Source organism: Stenella coeruleoalba (genome assembly GCF_951394435.1).
Source record: "Stenella coeruleoalba genome assembly, chromosome: 16".
NCBI classification, from domain to species: Eukaryota; Metazoa; Chordata; class Mammalia; order Artiodactyla; family Delphinidae; genus Stenella; species Stenella coeruleoalba.
Window position 1 is genome coordinate 31,999,753 of NC_137162.1, and position 21,174 is coordinate 32,020,926.

Genomic DNA, 21,174 nt, shown 5'->3' on the forward strand with positions numbered 1-21,174 from the left:
CCTATTTCCAGTCCTTGCTCCAGCTCCCTTACCCTGTGAGAGGTGGTCTCGCTCTCAAGTCACACAGTCCTCTCTCAAGGCTCAGCTGTACCACTTACTGTCTTGGTAATATGAGCAAATTAACCTTGGAGAGCTTCACTTTCCCCATCTGTAAACTGGAGATGACCTTAATAGAGTTGCTGGGATGCAGTGAACTCTTCCATCTCAAGATATAGCACAGAGCCAGGCATGTACAAGGTGCTCTTGAACGGAAACGATTCTAGTTTCTGCGGATCAGGAGGCCACTTAAAGACTTGCAGTAATTTCTCGTAGAGGCTGTGAGGGTCTAGGCCCAGCGTGGTGGTGGTGGGAATGACGAGGAGGGGCCAAGCGAGAAGTGTATCTGGAGAGTGGAATGGCAGGGCTTGGCACAGTGTTTAAGGAGTGCGGAGAGGTAGGGCTCCATGCGGAGCAGAAGGCGCCTTCCCTGCTTGACTGGGAGAATAGATGTGGCACCCATGGAGATGCTGGATTTATGAGGGGAGTTGGAAGGAGTGTTGGATTCCACTTCTTGACGTGCTGAGTTTCTTGGCAAGAGAAGGACTTCTAGGAGGAATTTTCTAATAGGCATTTGGAAATTTGGAATCCAGGGTGTGGATTTGGGAGCCATTGGCATCCAAGTGAACATGGGGAGAGTGGAGATGCTCTCTGAGGTGGAGTGACAGACGGAGCCCTCAGAGTTGCCCAGTTTAAACCCAGCCTCCAGGCTCCTGCCCTCAGTGGTAGCTTGACTCTGGATCCCTGACCACCCTCCTAATCTCTGAATGTAGACCTAGGTTTGGGGATCTGAACCATCTGGAAAGAGCTACAGTAATCTTAATGCTGATTCCCGGCCTCCAAGAGAGGCCTCTTATTCCTGCTTCCTGGTATAATAGCTTGGCCAGGTTTGGGTAATGGCCCTGTTGGTTCAGGTGTGACTCCACCTGTGTCCCCAGGTCACGGTGATCTTAAGAGGAGACAGGGAGCCTGAACTGGTGGTGGGCGCTGTACGAAGCTTCCTTCTGGTATGGCGTGGAGACCATCAATCCCTGTGTTCTGACTCAAAAGCCAAAGTTCAGTTCGACATTTACAGCTTATTCTGTGCCAGTTGGCTCCCATCCTTCCTGTCTGATTCTTGACTGCAAAGTTAGCTATGGATGTAAAGATTCTTGGACCTGCAGTCAACTCATTTCCTCACATTTGCTCTCGAGAAATGACAGTAGCAAAAAGATAAGAAAATTGACATTAAAATAGTTAGACATTCCCTACCCCCATTAACTAAGAGTCTTTTTCGTGAGCTGATGTACGAGAAAAGGGGGCCAAATGAGAAGTAGTTGGAGGCAAAAGTCCCCACAAGAGAAGACTCTCACTGTGACACCAACTGCAAGGTCAGGGGATTCCCACAACCACTCTCAGGTTTGATAATTTGGTAGCAGGACTCAAAGAACCCATTGAAAGCTGTTATACCCACAGTTCTGGTTTATTACGGGGAGAAGGTACAGATTAAAATCAGCTAAAAGAAGGAAGCATGGAGTTGGTGTGATCCCTCTCCTGTGGAGTCAGGACATGTTAGTTCCCAGCACTGCATGTGAGAACATGCTCAGAGCAGTGCCAACCATGGAGGTAATACAGGCTGTGGTGTCCATGGTTTTCACTGGGGCTCTATTACATAGGTGTTATACACTGCCCAAGTGGTTCGTCTCACTCTCCAGTCCGTTAGGAGGTTGAGCGCAAAGGCCCCCAACCTAAGTCATGTTATTGGTTTAGCACAAAAACAGTCCTATCAGGATGACATTCCAAGGGCTTAGAGATTAACTCCTGGAAGCCAGAGGGCAAAGGCCAGACCTCCTTTTGGGGAAGAGTAAATTCTTTACCACACAGCATGAATAAAAGTTAAACAAGGTATGGAACGCTCTTAGACCCACTTTTAACACCTTTCCTCTAACTCGTGGATTCTCTACCAGGAAACACAGATCTAACTCAATGAAAAGTGTCCTGAGATCCCAAGAAGTGATCAGCAAAACAAGCTTACAACAGACGAAAATGAAATTAGCACAGAGTGAGATAAAGGAAAATAAGTAAGCTGTGGCCACAGGCCAGAAAAGATTGTATATAAAGAATAGATGGGGCTTCCCTGGTGGTGCAGTGGTTGAGAGTCCGCCTGCCGATGCAGGGGATACGGGTTTTGTGCCCCGGTCCGGGAAGATCCCACATGCCGTGGAGCGGCTGGGCCCGTGAGCCATGGCCGCTGAGGCTGCGCGTCCGGAGCCTGTGCTCCACAACGGGAGAGGCCACAACAGTGAGAGGCCCGCGTACCACAAAAAAAAAAAAAAAAAAAAAAAAAGAATAGATGGAGAAAAAGATAAGGCAAAATAAATTAAACTTCTCATGGAAAGGTTTGGTCTCCTCAGGGCCGCAAAACCTCCTGAGGGACCCAGCTTTCCAAGGCCCTCCTCCATCACGGGAGCTCTGAGCTAACATTTATTGAGAGAAGCATTTTGACAGTCTCCCTAACCAAGAGTTAATAATTGATGATCATGTACATAAAATTTCACCTGCCACCCTCAGACACAAATGGCCCTGGGCTGCTACCAACCTTCAAGGTTCAGAAGAGTAGGTAACAGATGAAGGAGGATGAAGCGTCAGAAATGCAGCTCTTTTAAATAAGAAAGGAATGTTCTGAGGAGTCCTGGGAACTGCCTTTTTGGGGACAGGGTAAGGGGAACAGTTTTAAAGACTTGGAATGAGAAGAGAAAGTGGGTTGATTCCCGAGGATATTATGTTCTTAAGGCTATTTATTCAAATGGCAGAGTCAACTGCTCTAATTGCTGTGTCTGGGAAATGTTTTTCCCCTTATGCTTTGGATCCCGATCTTACTAAGCACGTACCTTATGCCACATACTTCCACTTAGTCCTTATGACGAGAGAGAAAATTTCTCATTTCACAGATGAGGCTATGTCCCTTGCTGCAGGATATGCAGTGAGCAAAACAGGATTCAAACTAGGCTGTCTGATTCCACAATGACAGTCCCTTTATGATACCTAAGGGTTTGGGAGGAACAGACTCACCTCAGCTTTCCACGACACATCTGTGTGCCAACATCACCTGAATAGAACCAACCCAGCCAAAGAGCAGACAAAATAACATGCTTCCACATCCGTGTACAAAGTTCACATCCTTTATTGATAGCCTCTCATCAGAACCTGTTGACATAGAGAACAAACGTATGGACACCAAGGTCGGGGAAGCGGGGCTGGGGGGGGGTGGGATGAACTGGGAGATTGGGATTGACATATATACACTAATATGTATAAAATAGATAACTAAATAGAACCTGCTGTATAAAAAAAATTTTTTTTAAGAGAACCTATTGACATTTAGTGCGTGTGTGTAAATCAAATAAATTTGATAGAATGACTTGACAAAGCCGGACTAGAAATAACCTAGGAAGGAAGATGAGATAGTAAAAGTGATAGATACAGGGGAGGAAGGAGAAACATTTTCATAGTGTGGCACCTGGTACCTGAAGGCCTGTGGGTGCAAGGAAATCTCGGGGCCAGGATCTGCATGGATGCACTAGTGAGTGTTAAAATGGTCACTTTTCCTGCTATATAGCACAAGGAAGTCTTCTCAATACTCTGTAATGAGGTATATGGGAAAAGAACCTGAAAAAGTGGAAATCAGTATATGTATAACTGGTTCACTTGGCTCTACAGCAGAAACTAACACAACATTGTGAATCAGCTCTACTCCAATAAAAATTTTTTCAAAACGGTCACTTTTAGGACACGTCACGTACCTGACCTCAGCAACCCTGTGCGATGTATGTGGGGTAAGGGTTATATTTTATAGATGGAAACAGTGAAATTTAGGGCGATCAACAGCTTGTCCTTGATTGCACGAGCTGGTACATCACAGTAATGTGAGTAAAGATCAAGTCCTGTAAATTTCCCAGCCATGTGGTTGGGACAAGAAGACAGATATCTAGGAATTGTCCCTAAGGGAGTGGCAGAAATGTGACAGCCAACCTGCTAAAAGAATGTGCAACTGAAACAGGTTATAAAAAGCTCGTTTTAGAGGAGGACGGAATTTGCAAAAGTGGATACGGTTTCCCAGAGTAAGGATGTTTTTGAGTGTACGTTAGTATGTCATTGACTCTCAAAGTGAGCTTTGCGTTATGGACCAGCAGCCTTACTATAACCTGGAGACATGTTAGAAATACAAATTCTCAAGCCTCACTTCTCCTCTGAGTCAAAAACCCTGGGGATGGGGCCCTGCGATCTGTGTTTTAACAAGCACTCCTGGTGGCTCCGATGCAGATAGACTGCTGTACATGGATGCAAATCACTTGAAACCTGTTCCCCTGCCTGGCCTTTTGCTCTGACACCCTTTGGCTTCCACCATCTCCCTGGAATGTAGGCTCTGCTTTGTGGCAGATGGCAGGGTTGGTGGCCGTGGGGGGTGGACAGAGTGCTGCACTTGATTCTGGAGACCTGGGCTGACTGCTTTATCACTTCCTGGCTGTGTGACTTTGGGCCAGTCAATTGGCCTCTCTGTTTTTTTCATCCATGAAGCAGAGTGATTACCTACCTCACAGACTTGTGTACACTGAATTAAATACTAAATATATGCAAAAGTGGCCAACAGCGTCTGGCACTTAGAAAGACGTTTGATCCGGAAAGCCCATCTCTGATCCCTGAGGAAGCCACATTGAAATGGAGCCTTGGGCTGTGAGAGCTGCAGTGCTTTATTCCCCTCTTTATATAGGGTGAGATAAGGAGGCAACCAGAGAGGAGGAGGAAATTAAGGGACTGGCTCCATGAGGGGTTGGCAAACTGTGGCACTTGGGCCTAATCTGGCCTATGCTTATTTTTGTACATCCCTTTAACAAGGGATGGTGTGTGTGTGTGTGTGTGTGTGTGTGTGTGTGTGTGTGTAATATTTTTTGGCTTGTCTTTAATTAGACTTAGCTCTTATGCTTTTAAAAGTGGAATCAATCAGAAGGTAAGGGTGTAGGGGAATAATTTTCCAATACATTTCTTGTAAACTCAAATTCTTCTTTGGAATAAAGCAGGCTTTGGTTTACTGTTCAGAAGGTTACTTCTGAGTTGCAAAAGAAATTACCCTCTTCAATCTGGGCTGCCACAATTGGACAGAAAGCATGAGGACGCTTTTTTCTTGCATCTGGGTTTTTATATTTTAAGGGTTGAAAGAAAAAGAATGTGCTGTGTGAAAATTACATGAAATTCAAACTCCAGTTTCCACAAATAAAGGTTTATTGGAACACAGCCACCCTCGTTCACTTGATATTGTTTGCGGCTGCTTTTGTGCTACAACAGCAGAGTTGAATAGTTGTGACTGAGCCCATATGGCCGTCAAAGCCTAAAGTATTTGCTAACTGGCCCTTTACAGAAAAGGTTTGCTAACCCCTGGGCTACATGGAAGATAGAGAATAGAGACAAGAGATGATGCAGAAGATGGTGGTAAATAACAAACGTTGCTGAGCTCTGCCAGGCACTGTTCTAAGTATCTCTCATGCATTATATCTTTTAATTCTTAAAACAACACGTATGAAGCAGGCATATCGTTACCCCCATTTTTTATATGGGAAAACTGAGGCTTATAACTTGCCCAGGGCCACAGAGCCCATAGGTGGAGGAGCCAGGATTTGAATTGAGGTCCAGCTGCCTTCCCAGCCAAGCTTGTGACCACTGTGCCGTCCTGCCTCGTGGTGCTGGTCAGGTTAGGAGAGGTTTAGGGTCTCTGAGCTGCTCCAGGCAATAGATGGAGGGCAGGGTGGTAGCTGGCTGAAGGGGGACAAGGGTGCCTTGTAGTATGATGAAAACTCAGGGTGATTAGATTTTGAAATCTTTATGTAGCTCGTTTAATGGAAAGAAGAAAGGCAGGCAGGGAGGAAAAAAAGCCCTTATCACAGCAGATACCTTGGGGCTTAAATCATGTTCTCCCCTTTGCGCAGCACCAACAGCCATGGAAGAAGTGCTTATCGATGTCTCCCTCTCCGGGTCTGTTAATTAGCCCAGGCTGCTGATGAGGAGAGGTCATTCTGGGCCCACGTCAGGCTTATAAAAGGGGAATGCAAGTTAGTGAGTCAGGACTGGACAGGAGAGTTCTGTGGCCTTTTTGTCTGTAAAATAAGAATGTCAAGAACAATTGTTTCTTCATTACTGTGAATGTGAGCCTTGTGTTTTCAAAGGTCAGCGCCTGTGAGCACATCATGGTTTAGAGTGGGTTCCTATGGTAATTAGACCATCGTGACTGAGGGCATTTTGTGTCAGGCAACGGAGTGCTGGAGTTTCGTCTTTCTGTGCAGTACGTGCTTGTTTCCTGCAAACGTAACCATTTCTGTTTTCCCCCCTTCTTGTTTTCATCCTTTGTGCGCCACATGTAGTTCTGGAGTCAGAGAATTCCTCAGCAGGTATGATTTCTCTTGCATCCTTTGTCCCTGCCTTCCACCAGGAACCCTTCAATTAGAGGGGAACCCTTCAATTAAGAGGAGAACCAGGGAGTGTTCCTGTGAGTGAGGGGTTTCTTCTTTTTTTCATCTCTCAGATGAGTGGAGGCTTCCTTCCAATGCTGATGCCAATGGAAACGCCCAGCCCTCTCCACTCGTTGCCAAGGGCTACCGAAGTGTGCATCCCAACCTTCCTTCGGACAAGCCTCAGGTAGGTGGGCGCCCAGGGCGGGGTGGGGACTGTTCTTGAGTCGTTTAGCTTTTTGCACTTGTGACTTCCTGCTCGCCCAGCTGGATGACGGACTGGCTTCTGAGTCCCACTTTTGGCCAATTCTGAAAAAGCCCCGGGAGGACCAGAGTTAGGGAGAAGTTGGGGTCAAGGGAAGCAGATGTATGGGATGAGGCTGGCCTGTACCAGGGTATCAGAAGCATAAGCCCAATATTCCATAGGTTTGAAACGTGTGTGGAAATGTTCTGAAAGAGGGAATGCCAGGTGGGAAAAAGGTCTGAGCCTGTTTTATGAAAACTCTTTAGAGCATAATATTCAGAAGGCGACTGCACTCTTGTGTTTATTTCATTAATTTGCTCGTGTTGAGGCTGTAAGAGTTTCAGCAGCTCCGTCCTTACAGATTAAGATCAGGGAGCTGTGGCCAGCGCGGAATCCAGCAGCCTAGGAGCAGGCAGAAGCCAGAATGGCAACACAGCGGGCTTTACACTGCCTAGCGCTACCCTACAAAAGAAAGTGTGCCCCACGTTGTACAACTTGCAGTGGAATAATTCTGCTTAAGTTTTCCCCCTACGTTGTTTTCCTCATCTTTCTTTCTTCCCCTTCCTGTTGGCTGCACCCTGCAGCTTATGGGATTTTAGTTCCCCAACTAGGGATCAAACTCAGGCCCTGAGCAGTGAGAGCGAGGGTCCTAACCACTGGACTGCCAGGGACTTCCCTGCTTTGCCATCTTGACGAAAGTAATAGACCCTGTTTTAATTCAGGCAATCTGTGAAGAGTGTTTATTTATAGAGCGGAGTAATATCCATGGAACAGAGCAATCCTTTCTTTTAAAAAGAGCTGCGCTGCTCAAAAACGGCAGAAATGTGTTCCCTACGCAGTCCACCTCCCTGCGCCCGCCTGCCTTCTGTGCACATGCTCTCACAACTCGCAAGGAGCCTGGGGAATCCACGTGCCTTCCTTGTTCCCACCCCCGCTTCTCCGATATTCCTCTGGGTTCTGCTCGTGAGGACATAAAATTGCGCTCGTCCCTGGAATGAAACCAAGTCCGAGATGATGCCTTCCTTCCCCTTTGCAGACCCTTGTCTCCCAGGCTTAGAGGAGGTTGCTGAATCGTGTGCCAAGGCAGCACTACTCAGCCTCCCCGCCCCTACCATGGCCTGTCTCCTGTAGCTACTGCCACGTGCATGCGGGGCCGCTGGTCAGGGCCAGGAGCTGTGAATGGGCCTGGCCTCCTGAAGTCCTCATTAGACTCGGGATGTGGGAGGTCTGTTGTCTGGTAAACGACTGGCCATAGTTTCCCTGTTTCTAAGACCTTTCCCAGCATCTAAGTCTGCTGCTGGTGGCAGGCACACTTCCTTCTTGGCGTTCTCGAGGTTGGATACAGTTGGCTCTATATCCAGGGTAGGAAATAGTTCTGATTAATTCAAGGCAAGTATAGAAGCACATCCTCTTCCACTATCAGGGACTTAGCCCACAGGGTAGCTCACTAATTCCTTTTGGCTTCTTAAATAGCTCTTCTACAGAGAGAATTTTAACAGCGTGTGAAGTAAATAAAAATCCCCTTTAAATACATGTACTTACAGCAACTTTACTGAGCGTTTGTTGTGTTTGGATCACTGTGTAAACGTTGCCCTCAAGGCGTGTGTAAGGGTGACCTCATAACAAGGATAATCGTCCTGTAATGTGGGCTACGCATAGTGTATGCATTTTCTCATCGGTCACTATCCGGGAATTTTCTTTTTACCTGGGTGTCTGAAAAGATACCTGGCATATTGCTGATGTAGAGGTGTTATTCTATATATTCAGTGTAAAACTGGCCACCCAACTTTCAAGAGGCTTGAGGTCATAGATTCATTTTCTGAACGCAAAAATGACTTCTTGTCTCTGTAGCTATTGCCAGAGCTGTAAGTATACGCTGGCTTAGACAAAGCCAAGGTGGGCTGGGCTGCTCTCTGCTCTGGCTTGGTTACAGATGAAGACAGCTCTCAGACACCTGCAGGCCTAGCATCCCCTCCTAAGGATTGAGTTGGAGTCCGGGACACACGGGCCAGAGGGGAATCCTATCTCCTGATGCTCCCACGTCTGCCTTTCCTCCTGCTGCCCTGCTCTCCTCACCCGCAGTGACGCGGAATCAGGGCTCTCCCCTCTCTGACAGCAGCATCTTGGGGATCCCCAGTGGAGGCAGGGATTGATAGTTTCTGGAACTGTACATACTAGGAACATGTCAGATTCTTCAAGCAGCCCCATTTTTGTCACCACCCCATCTTCTAAAAAGATAAATGGGATTTCATTAGTGGCCAGCTGGGGAGGAATGCCAGCTGCCTATATGGTTCCCACAATGTTGACAATAAAACAGAAAGTAGTTCCTTACATGTAAAGTGACTGTGCCTATCCCCCTCCTTCTCTAGAGCTCAAAGGAGCCCCAGGACAGGAAGGCCTTGGCTCTGAGTGCGTTGTCAACACTCTGGGGAAGCGTCCTCTCTACAGGGTCAGAGCCCTGGGAAGGCTCAGGCCTGTTATAATGCAGCCCTGGCACCTTATATGGCCACAGCCAAATTAAGTTAAAAAGTCATTGAAACCGATTTCTATCTTTGGGCAAGAAGAAATCACATGTGGGACACTTGAGCTCGAAGTAAAAGTAAATTTGAGCCTAACTCAAAATTGCCTTTTACTTACCTCCCTGGCAACCATCGTCAACTTACCCACAGTCCCTTTGGCGCGTGCTTGGTCAAGTGTTTTGTTTCTGGAGAGCATCGTTTTAGTCTGTGAGTACACCCCAACCTCCAGCCTAAGTTCACTGAAACCGAGAGTACATCTGGATGGTTTTGCTCCTACTAATGACTGAAGATACATTTTGTATTTTTGGCTGGTACACATGGCCACATTCCACTGGCAGTGTCCTGGGCACCCTGTGGAAAGGATAGGCATCAAGTTAACCTAGCTTGCTGAGGGATGGGCTGTTTACTGTCTCTGGGTTAATATTCTAGTCCAGACTCATACTTTATTCTCACTTATTTACCCTCACTAGCATCCCTTCCCCCTTGCTGCCTGCACTCCACAAAAAATAAAAATAAAATAGGCCCACACCCTTGCATCCTCCCAGTTTGGGGTCACAATCCATTTGCCATTTATCAACCAAACTCTAATGTACTTTACCTGTGCAATTTAGCGGAAGGTTCTCATTTTCTTCTCATACTGGGCTATCTTTAAAGAGAGGGCCAGTGAAGAAAATCTAGGTGTCTTAGGCTGCTGTAAGAAAGTATCAAAGACAGGTGATTTAATCAACAGACATTTATTTCTCACAGCTCTGGAGGCTGGGAAGTCCAAGATCAAGGTGCCAGCCTGTTAGGTTCCTGGTTAGGGCTCTCTTCCTGTCATGTAGACACCTGCCTTCTCACTGTGTCCTCACCTGGTGGAAAGACAGGGCTCTGGTCTCTCTTCCTCTTCTTACAAGGACCCCTATCCCATCATGGGGTCCCACCCTCATGACCTCATCTAACCCTAATTACCACCCACAGGCCCCATCTCCAAATGCCACCACTTGGGGTTAGGGGTTCAGCTTAAGAATTTGAGGGGTCACACATCCAGTCCATAACATTAGGAAGATAAACGTATCTTACTTGATTCCAAGTTGAGCCACAGGTTGACAGGCGGCTGTCCTTGAAATGAGGATCATCTGGAGATTTACCCCATTTCCTGACCCTCTGCCTCGCTGAGACCCAGGGAGGAGCGAGGGGCTGTGTTGAGGGAGAGGGCATGAGGTGGGAGCTACAGTTTTCTAGCTCTGAGCCTGGAACCAGAGCTTTGGGCTTAAACCATGAGCCTGAGGCTGATCACCCCCTTTAGGATTGTCTGTGCCTGGTGGGCTGGGTGGGAATGAGGAATGGTCTGGAATTTGGTGAACAGGCACCGTCCAAGCCAGTCAGATGCTTCATTGCCTGGTCTCTTTGTTCTGGGTGCGTCAAAAATGGGAGACTGCATGCTTTTAACCTCATGCCTGTCTTCCTTCTAATAATTAGTCCCATCACATTGTTTCCTCTGAGACAAGACGTGCGGATTCTAAGTCCTTAGCTAGCATTCTCTTCTTGGTGAGTTTTAAGTTGTTATGCTTATGGAACTGATGCTAAATCTTAGTGACTCAATTAAGACGGCTGCCTCCTGTGAACACCTAAGGATGATTCTTCCAGTTGTCCGTTTCCTGAGGGAAAAGAATGGAAGACACTCGAGTTGGAGGGAACTTAAACTTTTAAAGCTGAAGGTACAAAGAGGAAAATCTTTGAGGTCTGGAGAAAACTGGGGCCGCTGGGGCTTCTTCCGCTGGCGTTTAACCCTTGGGCACCCTTCTTGGGTCAGGAGGTCTCAGACGGTACAGGTCAACCCAGGACTCGTGTCAACCTGACTTAGCACCTGGGCTGAGCTCAGCCTCCCTGTGATGTAAAGGAGAGTCAGGCCTGCCTCTCCAGGTGAGTAGGAGTCAGTCCTTGGCTTTACCGCAAGGAAAAATGTACGGGCCATGAGGAGTCTAAGCTGAGGATTTGCTTAAAAACGTGTCCAGAGTTGTTTTTTCTTCAGGTCGTGTTGTGCTGTTTCTAATGGTCATCCTTCTTTCCATTTCCCCTCCTCTTTCTTTCTTTTTATTGTCTTAAAAATACTACCAAAGGTCCTCTCTCCCCCGTGCCCTCCTCTCCCTCAAGAGGGCTGCTTTGCATGGCAGCCCCCCGGCACCCGCAGTTCCTTCAAGGACTCCCTTTACCTGAGCTCACCAAAGCCATACGGCCCACCCGGCACCCCCAGCCAGCAGAGCCCCTCACGACCCCGGCCCGTCTCGGTCCCCCTGGCAGCCAGATCAGCGCCCGAAGGTGTGCCGTGTCCTGGGCCCTCACTTCCGGGTTCCACGCTCCCCAGTGCTTGGTCCCACCCCCAGCAGTGCTGTGCAGCTGCCAGGACAGTTTATAGAGAGAATGTGAGCTCTAACCCACGTCATGAGGCAGTTGGGAATAAAAAGGTCAGCAGCTTATATGTACCTTGTTTATCCCGTAACATTCGCCCCGTGGCATCGGCAAACCTCTCTGGTGTTGCACGTGACCCAGACAAAGGCACTCCCTTGGAAGCTGCGGGCACTCGAGCACGGGCTCCCAGCATTGCCTCCTGCACAGCCGGCGCGGGGAAGCCACCCTCTGCTCCTTCTCCTGGCCCTCCCAAGCTATTCTCTGCCATCCGTAAGGATGCCATTAGCCGTGGCGAGAGTCCTTCCCCGGGGACTCGGCCTTCATCAGCAGACGCAGTGAGACCACCTGTGCTAGGCCCCCAGGTTACCTCTGATCCCGAAAACCGGAAGAGAAAAGAACCTTACCTTTTGCAGCCCTGTTATCCAGCCAAGGCAAGGAACTAGGAATGTTTGTGTGTCTCCTACACCGTCTCTTTCGAAAACTCGTGCGAGCAGCTTGTTTGTTTTCTGGGCCGCCCTACCTCCTTTCCCCCGTGAACGGTGCTGCAGCTTGAGGCGCAAACCCTTCTGTCTCAGCATCTCAGCACAGTCCTCCCTGTGTCTCCCCGCCTCTCTTTTCTATAAATACGTAAGTATGCTGGAGCCTAGAATCCGGAGACTAATAATATGGTGAACTATTCTGTTACATGTGTTTTGTAACAAGGTGCCAAAGAGACTGTATTTACTCCCAAGCTTTCAGGCTCTGCAAGCAGTTTTGGGGTTAAACACAGCCTGCCTGCCTGTTCTGTTGTTCTCTTTTTCTCAAGTGTTAAAGGACTCAAAAATAGATGGGTGGAAAGTAAACTTGGATGGGGTTCCCTCTGTGTCATAGTGTCAGGAGGCCAACTGGCTAGCACTGACTGTCTCGTGTACTCTGAGGAAAGAGCACTGATTAAATGTTTCTCAGCGTACATCACTGCATGTCCGCTCTCAGCTGTTTAAATATGGAATTCCTTCTTCCCTGCTGTACCCCTTTACGTAATGACCCCCTTATTTCCTACAGGATGCCACTTCCTCCAGCCCAGCCCAGCCTGAGGTAATAGTTGTCCCTCTCTACCTGGTTAACACTGACAGAGGGCACGAAGGCACTGACAGACCTCCAGCATCTCTGGGGCCCCACGGCCCCCCGGTCCCGGCGGCCGTCCCTGCCGGCTCACCTCTGACCTTGCCGACTCTAGACGATTTCATTCCCCCTCATCTGCAGAGGCGGTCTCACCACAGCCAGCCAGCCAGCACTCCTGGCTCCCTCCCCCCCGTTAGCCAGACACCGCCATCCTTCTCACCACCGCCTCCGCTGGTCCCTCCGGTCCCCGAGGGCCTCCGCAGAATCTCGGAGCCTGGCCTCACGGGAGCTGTTTCGAGTACCGTAAGCTTGCTAGATCCCCTTCCTCACAGCCTTCCTGAATGTCTGCTCCCGGCAGTAAAGAGAAAAAAAAAAAAGAAAAGAAAGAAAGAAAACCCCAAAATCCCTTTCTCACTCAAGTACTAAGTTCTGAGAGAGATGTTGGCTGCCCTGTGCTTGTGTGATGACGGGACCCGTGTTTGCTTTCACTAGAGCATGCCTCCCCTGTGTGTTCCGTGGGCCCCTTGTGGCTGTCCAGCAACCTCTCTAGACCCTCTTCCTCTCTGTCCTGTTTGGAATGCACATCTCCCTGCAGAGCAGACCACCTCTGTGGCTTTCCTTTGGCTGGCTGTGCTCCTCGTAGGCCAGGCAGATGTAGTGCGGAGAGCAGAGGAAACCTGAGGAATTGTGTGGAAAAGCCATCAGTAGGCATGGTGCTAACTGTTTTTCTAACAGGGAGCAGGGAGGTTCTAGGGGAGGGAAAGATTCACTCGTGCTGATTTTGCAAGTAAGCAAACTCTCTTTTATATACAGCAATGGCAGAGAGTGGGTTTTAAAAAAAGTTTAATTGAGCAAATGGATATACAAGCCTGGTACAAGCATTAGCACTGTTTCCTCAAAAGGCAGAAATTTGCTGGGGCCCCTGCAGGGTGGCTGCCAGGGGCTTTGGAGGCAAAACAGTACCTGCCCCAGTGGTCATGGGAAGTTAGAGTGTCCCGACACTTCAGGTCCTGTCCTGCGAGGGACGAGGCCCCATCGTAATGGGAAAGCCCAAGTGCTTTAGAGGAAAGGCCAAGTCAAAGGGCTCAGTCTGTTCTCCCCTCAGGAGCCCTGGGAGCTGAGAGACTGCAAGAACCTCAGTGTGAGTCGTAGAATGGGGACGCACGGATCTGTCGGGGCTGTGGGTGCAGTGGAACTGAGTACGCAGAAGTTTCTGATACAGGGCTTGGCACGCAGAGAGTGCCCAGTAACTGTTAGCTTTGGGGCTGAGGAGTTGCCCTAGCAAATGGACCAGAGCTCCTCAAAAATAAGTGGCTGACTAAGTAGCAGTTCATCATTGAGTTCCTGCCACGTTCTGGTTTTCCTGCTAGATCCTGTGGGCACAGCTGTGAACAGGATTTATCTGAGTGGTGTATTGGTGCTCAAGTGTAGCGTACATGGGATCCTCTGAGGTTATACTCCTTGAGTTTCTTATTGAGTGGGTCTGGGGAGGGGCCGAGGACTGAGATGTGGTAACAGGCATCCTGGGGGATTCCGACGCTGAGGATCTGTGGACCACATTTTAAAACGTAGCAACCTAGTGGGCCATGCAGTTGGCTGCTGGAATTAAACGTTCATTGACATCCCTCTGCGGAAAGAGGTATGCCTACAAAACTGGCTCCAGTGGCTCATTAAACTGAAGCCAGTCACACAGAAAGCGGGAAGGAAACTTGTTTTTTGACTTGTAAAAGAAATTACAGTGAGATATCAGGCACGCCAAAGCTGGGAAAGGCTACATCCCGGGCGGGGTCCTCTTCTCTAATCTCTAGGTACAGCACATCACGGTTAGGTGAGGACCTGGCCAGATGTGGCCCAGGGGCTTTGGATATCCTAGCTTGGAGCTTGTCCACTCAGCCCTGTTGGAGGAAGGTGCCAGATTGTTCACTGATGCGTTCTCCTCAATTTGTAGGTGCTCAATTTGTAGGTGCGTTTAGAAGCCGCTCTTGTTTTGGAGAGTACAGGCACAGAAGGTTTCTCTGGAGCGTCATGTAAAGCAAATCTTATTTTTAGTGCACTAGTAGCTTTCTTGTGTACCCTACACTTTGTCATTTGCATCGATCTAGATTTTCATATTGAGTTTGTCTCACGCGTGCCAGGACAGATGAGTTGGGACAGTGTCCTCAATTTCTCAAACCTGTTTGGTCAGCCTGGTACTGACTTCCCAGGAGGACTTCCTTTGGCCCGATAACTTCTGGTTTGGCCCTGGGTACAAACAGTAAGAGGTGAAAAAGGAAACTGGTTGGATTCCTGCAATGAGTGAGAATTGTCAAGAGGAACAGGAGCCCCTGTGGATGGTGGCCAAGCCACAAGTTGATATCTGCTCCATCTGCAGGGATTGGAGAGTAAGAGGGAAGAAAATTCCTGTTAATTGATCCAGGTTCTTTTAGCCAATAGCTATTTTTGTGATGTTCCCGAGATAAGAGTTACACCAGAGTAAAATTTGTGAGATGCTTAATGTTCACACGATCCATCCAGGCATTTATACTTTACGGAGCTGTATGCCTGATTTTTTGTGTGTTTCCTGGGGGCATTGTGGCAGATTTATCTTTATTACATCACTTCGGAAGTCAATTAGGAAAAGTGTAATTGCTTTTCCACTATACCAAAGAAAAAGTTGAGATGAGGCACTTTTTGAACGAGATCATATTGTGCCTCTTGAGTCTTAGGGAAAGGTTTTATTTACTAAACTGAGCTGCCACTCATAATTAACAGCGATGACATTAGGGCACTTTCAGAAGAGGTGAGCTGACCAAGCCAGTGTTTTTTTGTTTGTTTGTTTGTTTTTGTTTTTGTTTTTTTGGTACGCGGTATGTGGGCCTCTCACTGCTGTGGCCTCTCCCATTGCGGAGCACAGGCTCCGGACGTGCAGGCTCAGCGGCCACGGCTCACGGGCCCAGCCACTCCGCGACATGTGGGATCTTCCCGGACCGGGGCACGAACCCGTATCCCCTGCATCGGCAGGCAGGCGGACTCTCAACCACTGCACCACCAGGGAAGCCCCAAGCCAGTGTTTTTAAAGGAAGCTCCTACTGTGTGTCAGGAGCTATCCTGGGTCCTGACACTCACATCCTCTCTTTTGGTGGGCACGTGTTCTCTTGCTACAGAGGTTGTTCAGAGACGCCTGTGCTGGTAGGCGACTCCTGTCAGCCATGTGGCATTTACTGAGCACGCGTGGTCTGCAGGGCATTGTGCTAGGTGCAGGGGGAAGAGGAGGAAGGGAGGCATAGCCCTTGTCCTGCAGGTATTTACAGAGCAGTTGGTCTCTGGTGGCGCACACTGACTGCTTCGAGCTACACTTTTATCTAGAAGGTCTTGTTCTTCAGACCTTTGGGGAATGACATTGTGGCTTTGGGGTGTGTAAACTTCAGAATAGAAACTTGGCAAAATTTATAGGCATGATAGAGGAAACTGTCTACATATCTTTACTATGTTTTGAGGTCCTATTTTCATGTGTTTAAAAAGACTGCTATTATTCCCATCACGCAGATTATAATGTTAGTAGTAATAATTTTATTGGTATTTCTGGCAGACACCTCAGGATTTCCAAGTCAGGATTTTCATAAGTCTTTACTTCAGAGATCTTTGTCAGTCAATATTAGAGTGAGAAAATGTCACAGTACGACAAGATAATGTCCAGATCTCAGAAGTGCGTGCTAGTAGGGTCGTTCAGTGGTGTAGGTAAGAGTAGCTTTCCAAGAGTTCCAGTGCTTAACTCTTCCCTCTTCTTACGTCAATGGCTTCTCGTCCTCACAATGTCTCGTGTTGCTCTAAACAAGTACTAAACTTTCCTGATTTTCCCCAATTAAACCACCTTTTGTTCTCAGATTGCATTGGGGATTGCATGAGTTTTGCATGTTATGCTTCTTCGAATTTGCTTTTTCAGTAACCGGATTGAGCCACAGTTATGACCAGATGAAAATAATGAATGATGTTGCTGAGACTTCGAGTAACAGTCACCTTCCTTCTCTCCCTTTACTAATCCCAACAAAGAGAATAAACATTCCAGATTAAACTTATCTAACTGGAATTAATATGTCTCACTGGTTACATTTCTTTTTATAATTAAGGTCCTTGTAAAGCTTTAATTCTCTTCTTCTTTTTTTTTTTTTTTTTAATTCTCTTCTTTTTAAAAAGTGGTACCTCTCGGTTTCATGTAGTTGCAGTGAGTGACAACGTTTGTTTTCTTTTCAGGACTCAAGTCCTCTACTAAATGAACTTTCTTCATCGCACGTTGGAACTGATTCCCAGACCTTTGCACCAGTTAGCAAGCCATCATCTGCCTACCCCTCCACGACAATTGTCAATCCTACTATTGTGCTCTTGCAACATAATCGAGGTAAGGGATCTGCAAGGAGCACCCCGCCCCCAGCTGGCTGGAATCAGCCATAGCTGCACTGTGACATCTGGGGCAAGGATTCTGCCATTCCACAGCATCTTCTACAAATCCCATCCTTCCCCGAGGCCATCTGCCCCAGTTTACTCACTCCCACGACCCACAAAGTAGATCACAGCAGCAGACAGAGGCCCCTGTCTGGGCATGAGGTCAGGTGTCTGAATAAGTAAGTAGGTGACGTGTGTCCCACAGCCAGGGTATTCAGTTTTCTTCAGATGGGAGCTCCAAAAAGAAAGAAAAGACAGAAAGGAAAACATCTGCCCCTTAATTACCGTCATGAGAGTTCTCGTCAGGGCTCTGCTAGGAAAATCCAGGTGCAGTAATACCTCTTTTAATTACTGTCCTAAATCCTGTAGTTCTGTGACATGAATTTTCTAGAAAGTAAACTTTTGAGCACCAAAATTCAAAAAAAAAAAAAGGAAAACCTACTGGATGGGACATTTTCTAGAATAGAAAACATGTTTTTGTATCTCTGAAACAGAGGCTTTTGAACTTTTTTTTAGTGACTCATGGCCTTCATTCTCTCCAGAAGTCACTGCACTGGGCTTTCCCTCAGTGGCCCCCTCTGGGGACTTGACGTTGGTGTGGCTTTTTGCCCCTTGCCCTATGTGGCCCCCGGTACGCGGGCCTCTCACTATTGTGGCCTCTCCCGTTGCGGAGCACAGGCTCCGGACGCTCAGGCTCAGCAGCCACAGCTGAGGGTTTTCATGTTTGTTTTCTAGAGTTTCTCTGACTGCTGCTGGTTGGTTCTTCCCTTTCTCTGAAGGGGTGTTATAGGGGAAACGGAGCGCGTTGAGGTAGTAATGATATATGTTGACCCTTCTGCTTTAAAATCCCAGAAGATGATTCTAAGTCCCAAGTTTTCCTTTTTGAAATTCCATAGAGGAATAAACGTCCCCTTCACAAAAGTCCTTTGCGATGTGAAATGTAAAGTCTTCAAGCAGTTTCCTAGTGTAGAAAGGGCTCTTGAGTCTGAATTTCAAAGAACGGTGGAGGTTTAATTATTTTATTTAGAGCTCAGAGCTCGGTACCAAATCTTCCTTTTCTTGACTCCCTGCTCGCCTACTTCATACTTTTCCTCCCCTCCCCTCCCTCTCTGTATTGACTTGGATGAGAATGGGACTGGAGTCTATTTTTAATTGTTTTCCGTATTAAATGGAGTTTTCTATTTCCTGCCCCAAACTTGAAAAGCAGATGAATGAAACATTTTCTCTCACAGCCATCCCACTCAAATCATAGTTATTTTAGTAATTTTGTTTTTTTTCATTCTGTGTGGTTCCCATATTAATTTTCACCCATGAATCTATGTTCTTCAAAAGATAGAAGGGCCCCACCCCCTACACTAAGCTACGTAAGAGCCCGTTTTCCTTTCAGCAGTGCCATCCCCCTTGCTGGCAGTAGCCTTCTCTGCCCAGAAAGTGCCCATAATGCAGGACAGAGTGAAATGCTGGTTCTCTATGAACTTCTTTATGACTCATCTTTTTAAAAAACCCACTCAAAAAGAAGCAAGTTAGTTCCCAGAAGGAAGGGCAGTTTACTCCCAAGGCCGCTTGGTTTTTGGGAAATGCCAAGTGTAATGCCAGCTACTTCTGGTGGCACCTAGTGAGACGTTTTTGGGCACAGAAGTGCCTGTGCTTCCTTCTTGCTTCTTCCCTGAACAAATGGAGTCTTATTTGCTCAGATGCCTTTGGTTCTTGCCTTTCTCTTTTGTCCAAGTCCTGCCTTTGGGCTTAAAAATCAGAATCGTGCAGCCTGAATCACACGTCCCTCAGGAAAGGGTTCAAGTACTTTGCCGTTTGGAATTAAAAGGTAGCTTCCCCTACGCTCCTTAAGGAGGCGGGAAGAGTTGAGGAGCACGGAAACGCCCAGTGCAACTGACTTTGGATCACTAATCATCAACTCACTTTAGGTCAGGCATTTTTGGCTTCGCTTTGGAATTTACCCAGCCTGACAGCCCTGCTTTGCCTCACAAAACGTACCCATGAAAACAGTTTAACTATTGCGAAGTCTCCTGAGGGAGCGATAACTCTGCTCCACTTCTAGAATTCTAGTTTAGTCATCGTAAAAAAAGTTCCCGTTGTTCCCGCCTAGGCTGCCCCAGGGCATAGTGCGACAATAACCCTGTCTCCCCAATTCAGGCCCCCCTACTGCAAACAAACGGAGGGGCACTGCGCCTCTGGCCTGGCTCTCACAGTTGTGTAAACATAGCCCTTGCCCCTCTCTCTGGAGCTTTCCGTCCCACATGTGTTTGAGGGCAGATGGCTTATGATCAGTCTGGGGAGGAGGATTTAAACTGGAAAACTCTCAGGACTGAGAGTGCACGGGTGGTTCTTGGTCTCCAGTGTGCATAGCATGCTGGGAGTCACATTCAGGAGGTCTTTGGCGGGGAGGCATGGGGGAGAAGCTCTGCATTTTTCAGCAGGCTTGCAGGGCAAGTCCATGGACCACATGAAGGACAGGAGTTCCCCGCGGTCCCAGACTTCTAGATCTCATGGTCACGTGAAACGGCCTGGGGACTAGCCTGGGGTTGCTAATTTCTAACTTTTGCTAAATAACACTCTTGAAAAACAACCACTGTGATCTACACTGCATGCATCTCTTTCTATGAAGGAAAGGCTATTCCACACCTCAGAAGTGCGATACCACATAATCTTTTCAACTGAATAAATTTGCTTTTGATTGCTAGGGAAGGCCTTGCTTCCAGCTTGGAGACTAGCGTTTGGTTACCATAGATCCAGTGAGCACTTTGATTTAACAGACAAGGAAACTGAGGCTGAGACGTTAAGTGGTTGGTCAGTGCCATCTGGCAAGTTGCTGGCAGAGCTGAGCCTAGGGCTCTGCTGGGCTTCTGTGGTACAGCTAGTGTGAACCTTGCCCACGTGCCCGACGTACACAGGGCAGCTTCCACCAGCTGCGAGCTCCCCTGCTGCTCTGTTTACTTCTCGCCACGCTGGTTCTGGAGGGAGGGTGGGGATGCTGCCAAGGGGGACGATGACAGCACCCTTGGGCTGGCAAGTGTTCTATTTTTATACATGTGGCTGCTTTATATTTAGCAGCTGTAGAAGGTAAAGGTCATGTCTGTGCTTATCCCAAAGCACATACGCACAGAACTCTCCAAAGGAGATGCTGGCCTCCCCACCGCGAGACTGCCCAGGAGGGTGGGAAACCAATGGACCTCTCACTGTTAAGGAACCAGTGGGACCTGGTGATAAGAGTTGGAAAGAAACCTGGGGGACCCAGATTCTAGACGCAGCTCTGATTTTCAGTGTCATCTTGGGTAGTTAGTGCCCCTTATGTGAGGTCTCTCAGCCAGTGCTGACCTACCTGCTAGAGTTACTGTGAAGATGAAAAGCGTTCACACACGTGAAAGCTCTTAAAACAATATCTGGCATTTCACAAGCTCTCAGATGGTAGCTGCCATGGTTATGATTACATTCCCTCAAAAGGTACCAAGACTGGGGTGTATAAGGTCCTGCTCCCTTGAGACCAGGGGAGTTGAGGGCCTCCTTCAGTGATCAGATCACTTTAAGAGGTAAACAACCATAAAACAGTGATTGTTCCCTGAATCCTGGCACGAATCTAGGGGGAGAGGGACAGGAGACACCACACCCAGATGATGAAGCCACATTAATATCCCTGTATGCAGCTGGACTATACAGCATTTTAGCATCTAAGCCCAGAGGACAGTAAGGACACAGGTTTGGGGATCCTAACGAGTTATGCCGGGACTTCTTGGTCTTACCATGTCTGTGTAAATCTCACTTACACTGTGTTTTTTTTTTTGTTTTTTATCACAGAACAGCAGAAACGACTCAGCAGCCTTTCAGGTAGGTGAGAAATATTTATTTACATACTAACACGTGTTCCTGCTAAAGCCATCTTCTGTCCACCACCTGATGTGTTCAATCAGTGAAGTCTTGCGAGCTTCTCTGATGTGTTGGGAACTGCTTATTGCTGGCTGCAAGGATGATC

At 47.8% G+C, this 21,174-nt stretch overlaps 2 protein-coding genes across 18 annotated transcripts in view; both read left to right on the top strand.

Annotated features, from left to right (window-relative positions):
• Nucleotides 1–21,174, top strand: part of SORBS1 (sorbin and SH3 domain containing 1) — a 238,976-nt gene that overhangs the window by 134,142 nt on the left and 83,660 nt on the right. For 13 of the 17 annotated variants that reach the window (XM_079899517.1, XM_079899514.1, XM_079899516.1 and 10 more), the window contains 4 exons: nucleotides 6,590–6,702; nucleotides 12,711–13,073; nucleotides 17,001–17,145; nucleotides 21,000–21,029. In XM_079899517.1, the coding sequence (XP_079755643.1) occupies nucleotides 6,590–6,702; nucleotides 12,711–13,073; nucleotides 17,001–17,145; nucleotides 21,000–21,029 (651 nt within the window). The remainder of the gene's footprint in view (nucleotides 1–6,589; nucleotides 6,703–12,710; nucleotides 13,074–17,000; nucleotides 17,146–20,999; nucleotides 21,030–21,174) is intronic. The other 4 variants (XM_079899509.1, XM_079899513.1, XM_079899510.1 and 1 more) reach the window with 1 other exon arrangement.
• Nucleotides 10,477–12,319, top strand: LOC307175133 (uncharacterized protein; the record flags this gene model as incomplete). The annotated part of the gene is made up of 2 exons (XM_079900007.1): nucleotides 10,477–10,481; nucleotides 11,293–12,319. The coding sequence occupies 2 exons, from the start codon at nucleotides 10,477–10,479 to the stop codon at nucleotides 12,110–12,112; spliced, it is 825 nt and encodes a 274-aa protein (XP_079756133.1). The 3' UTR covers nucleotides 12,113–12,319.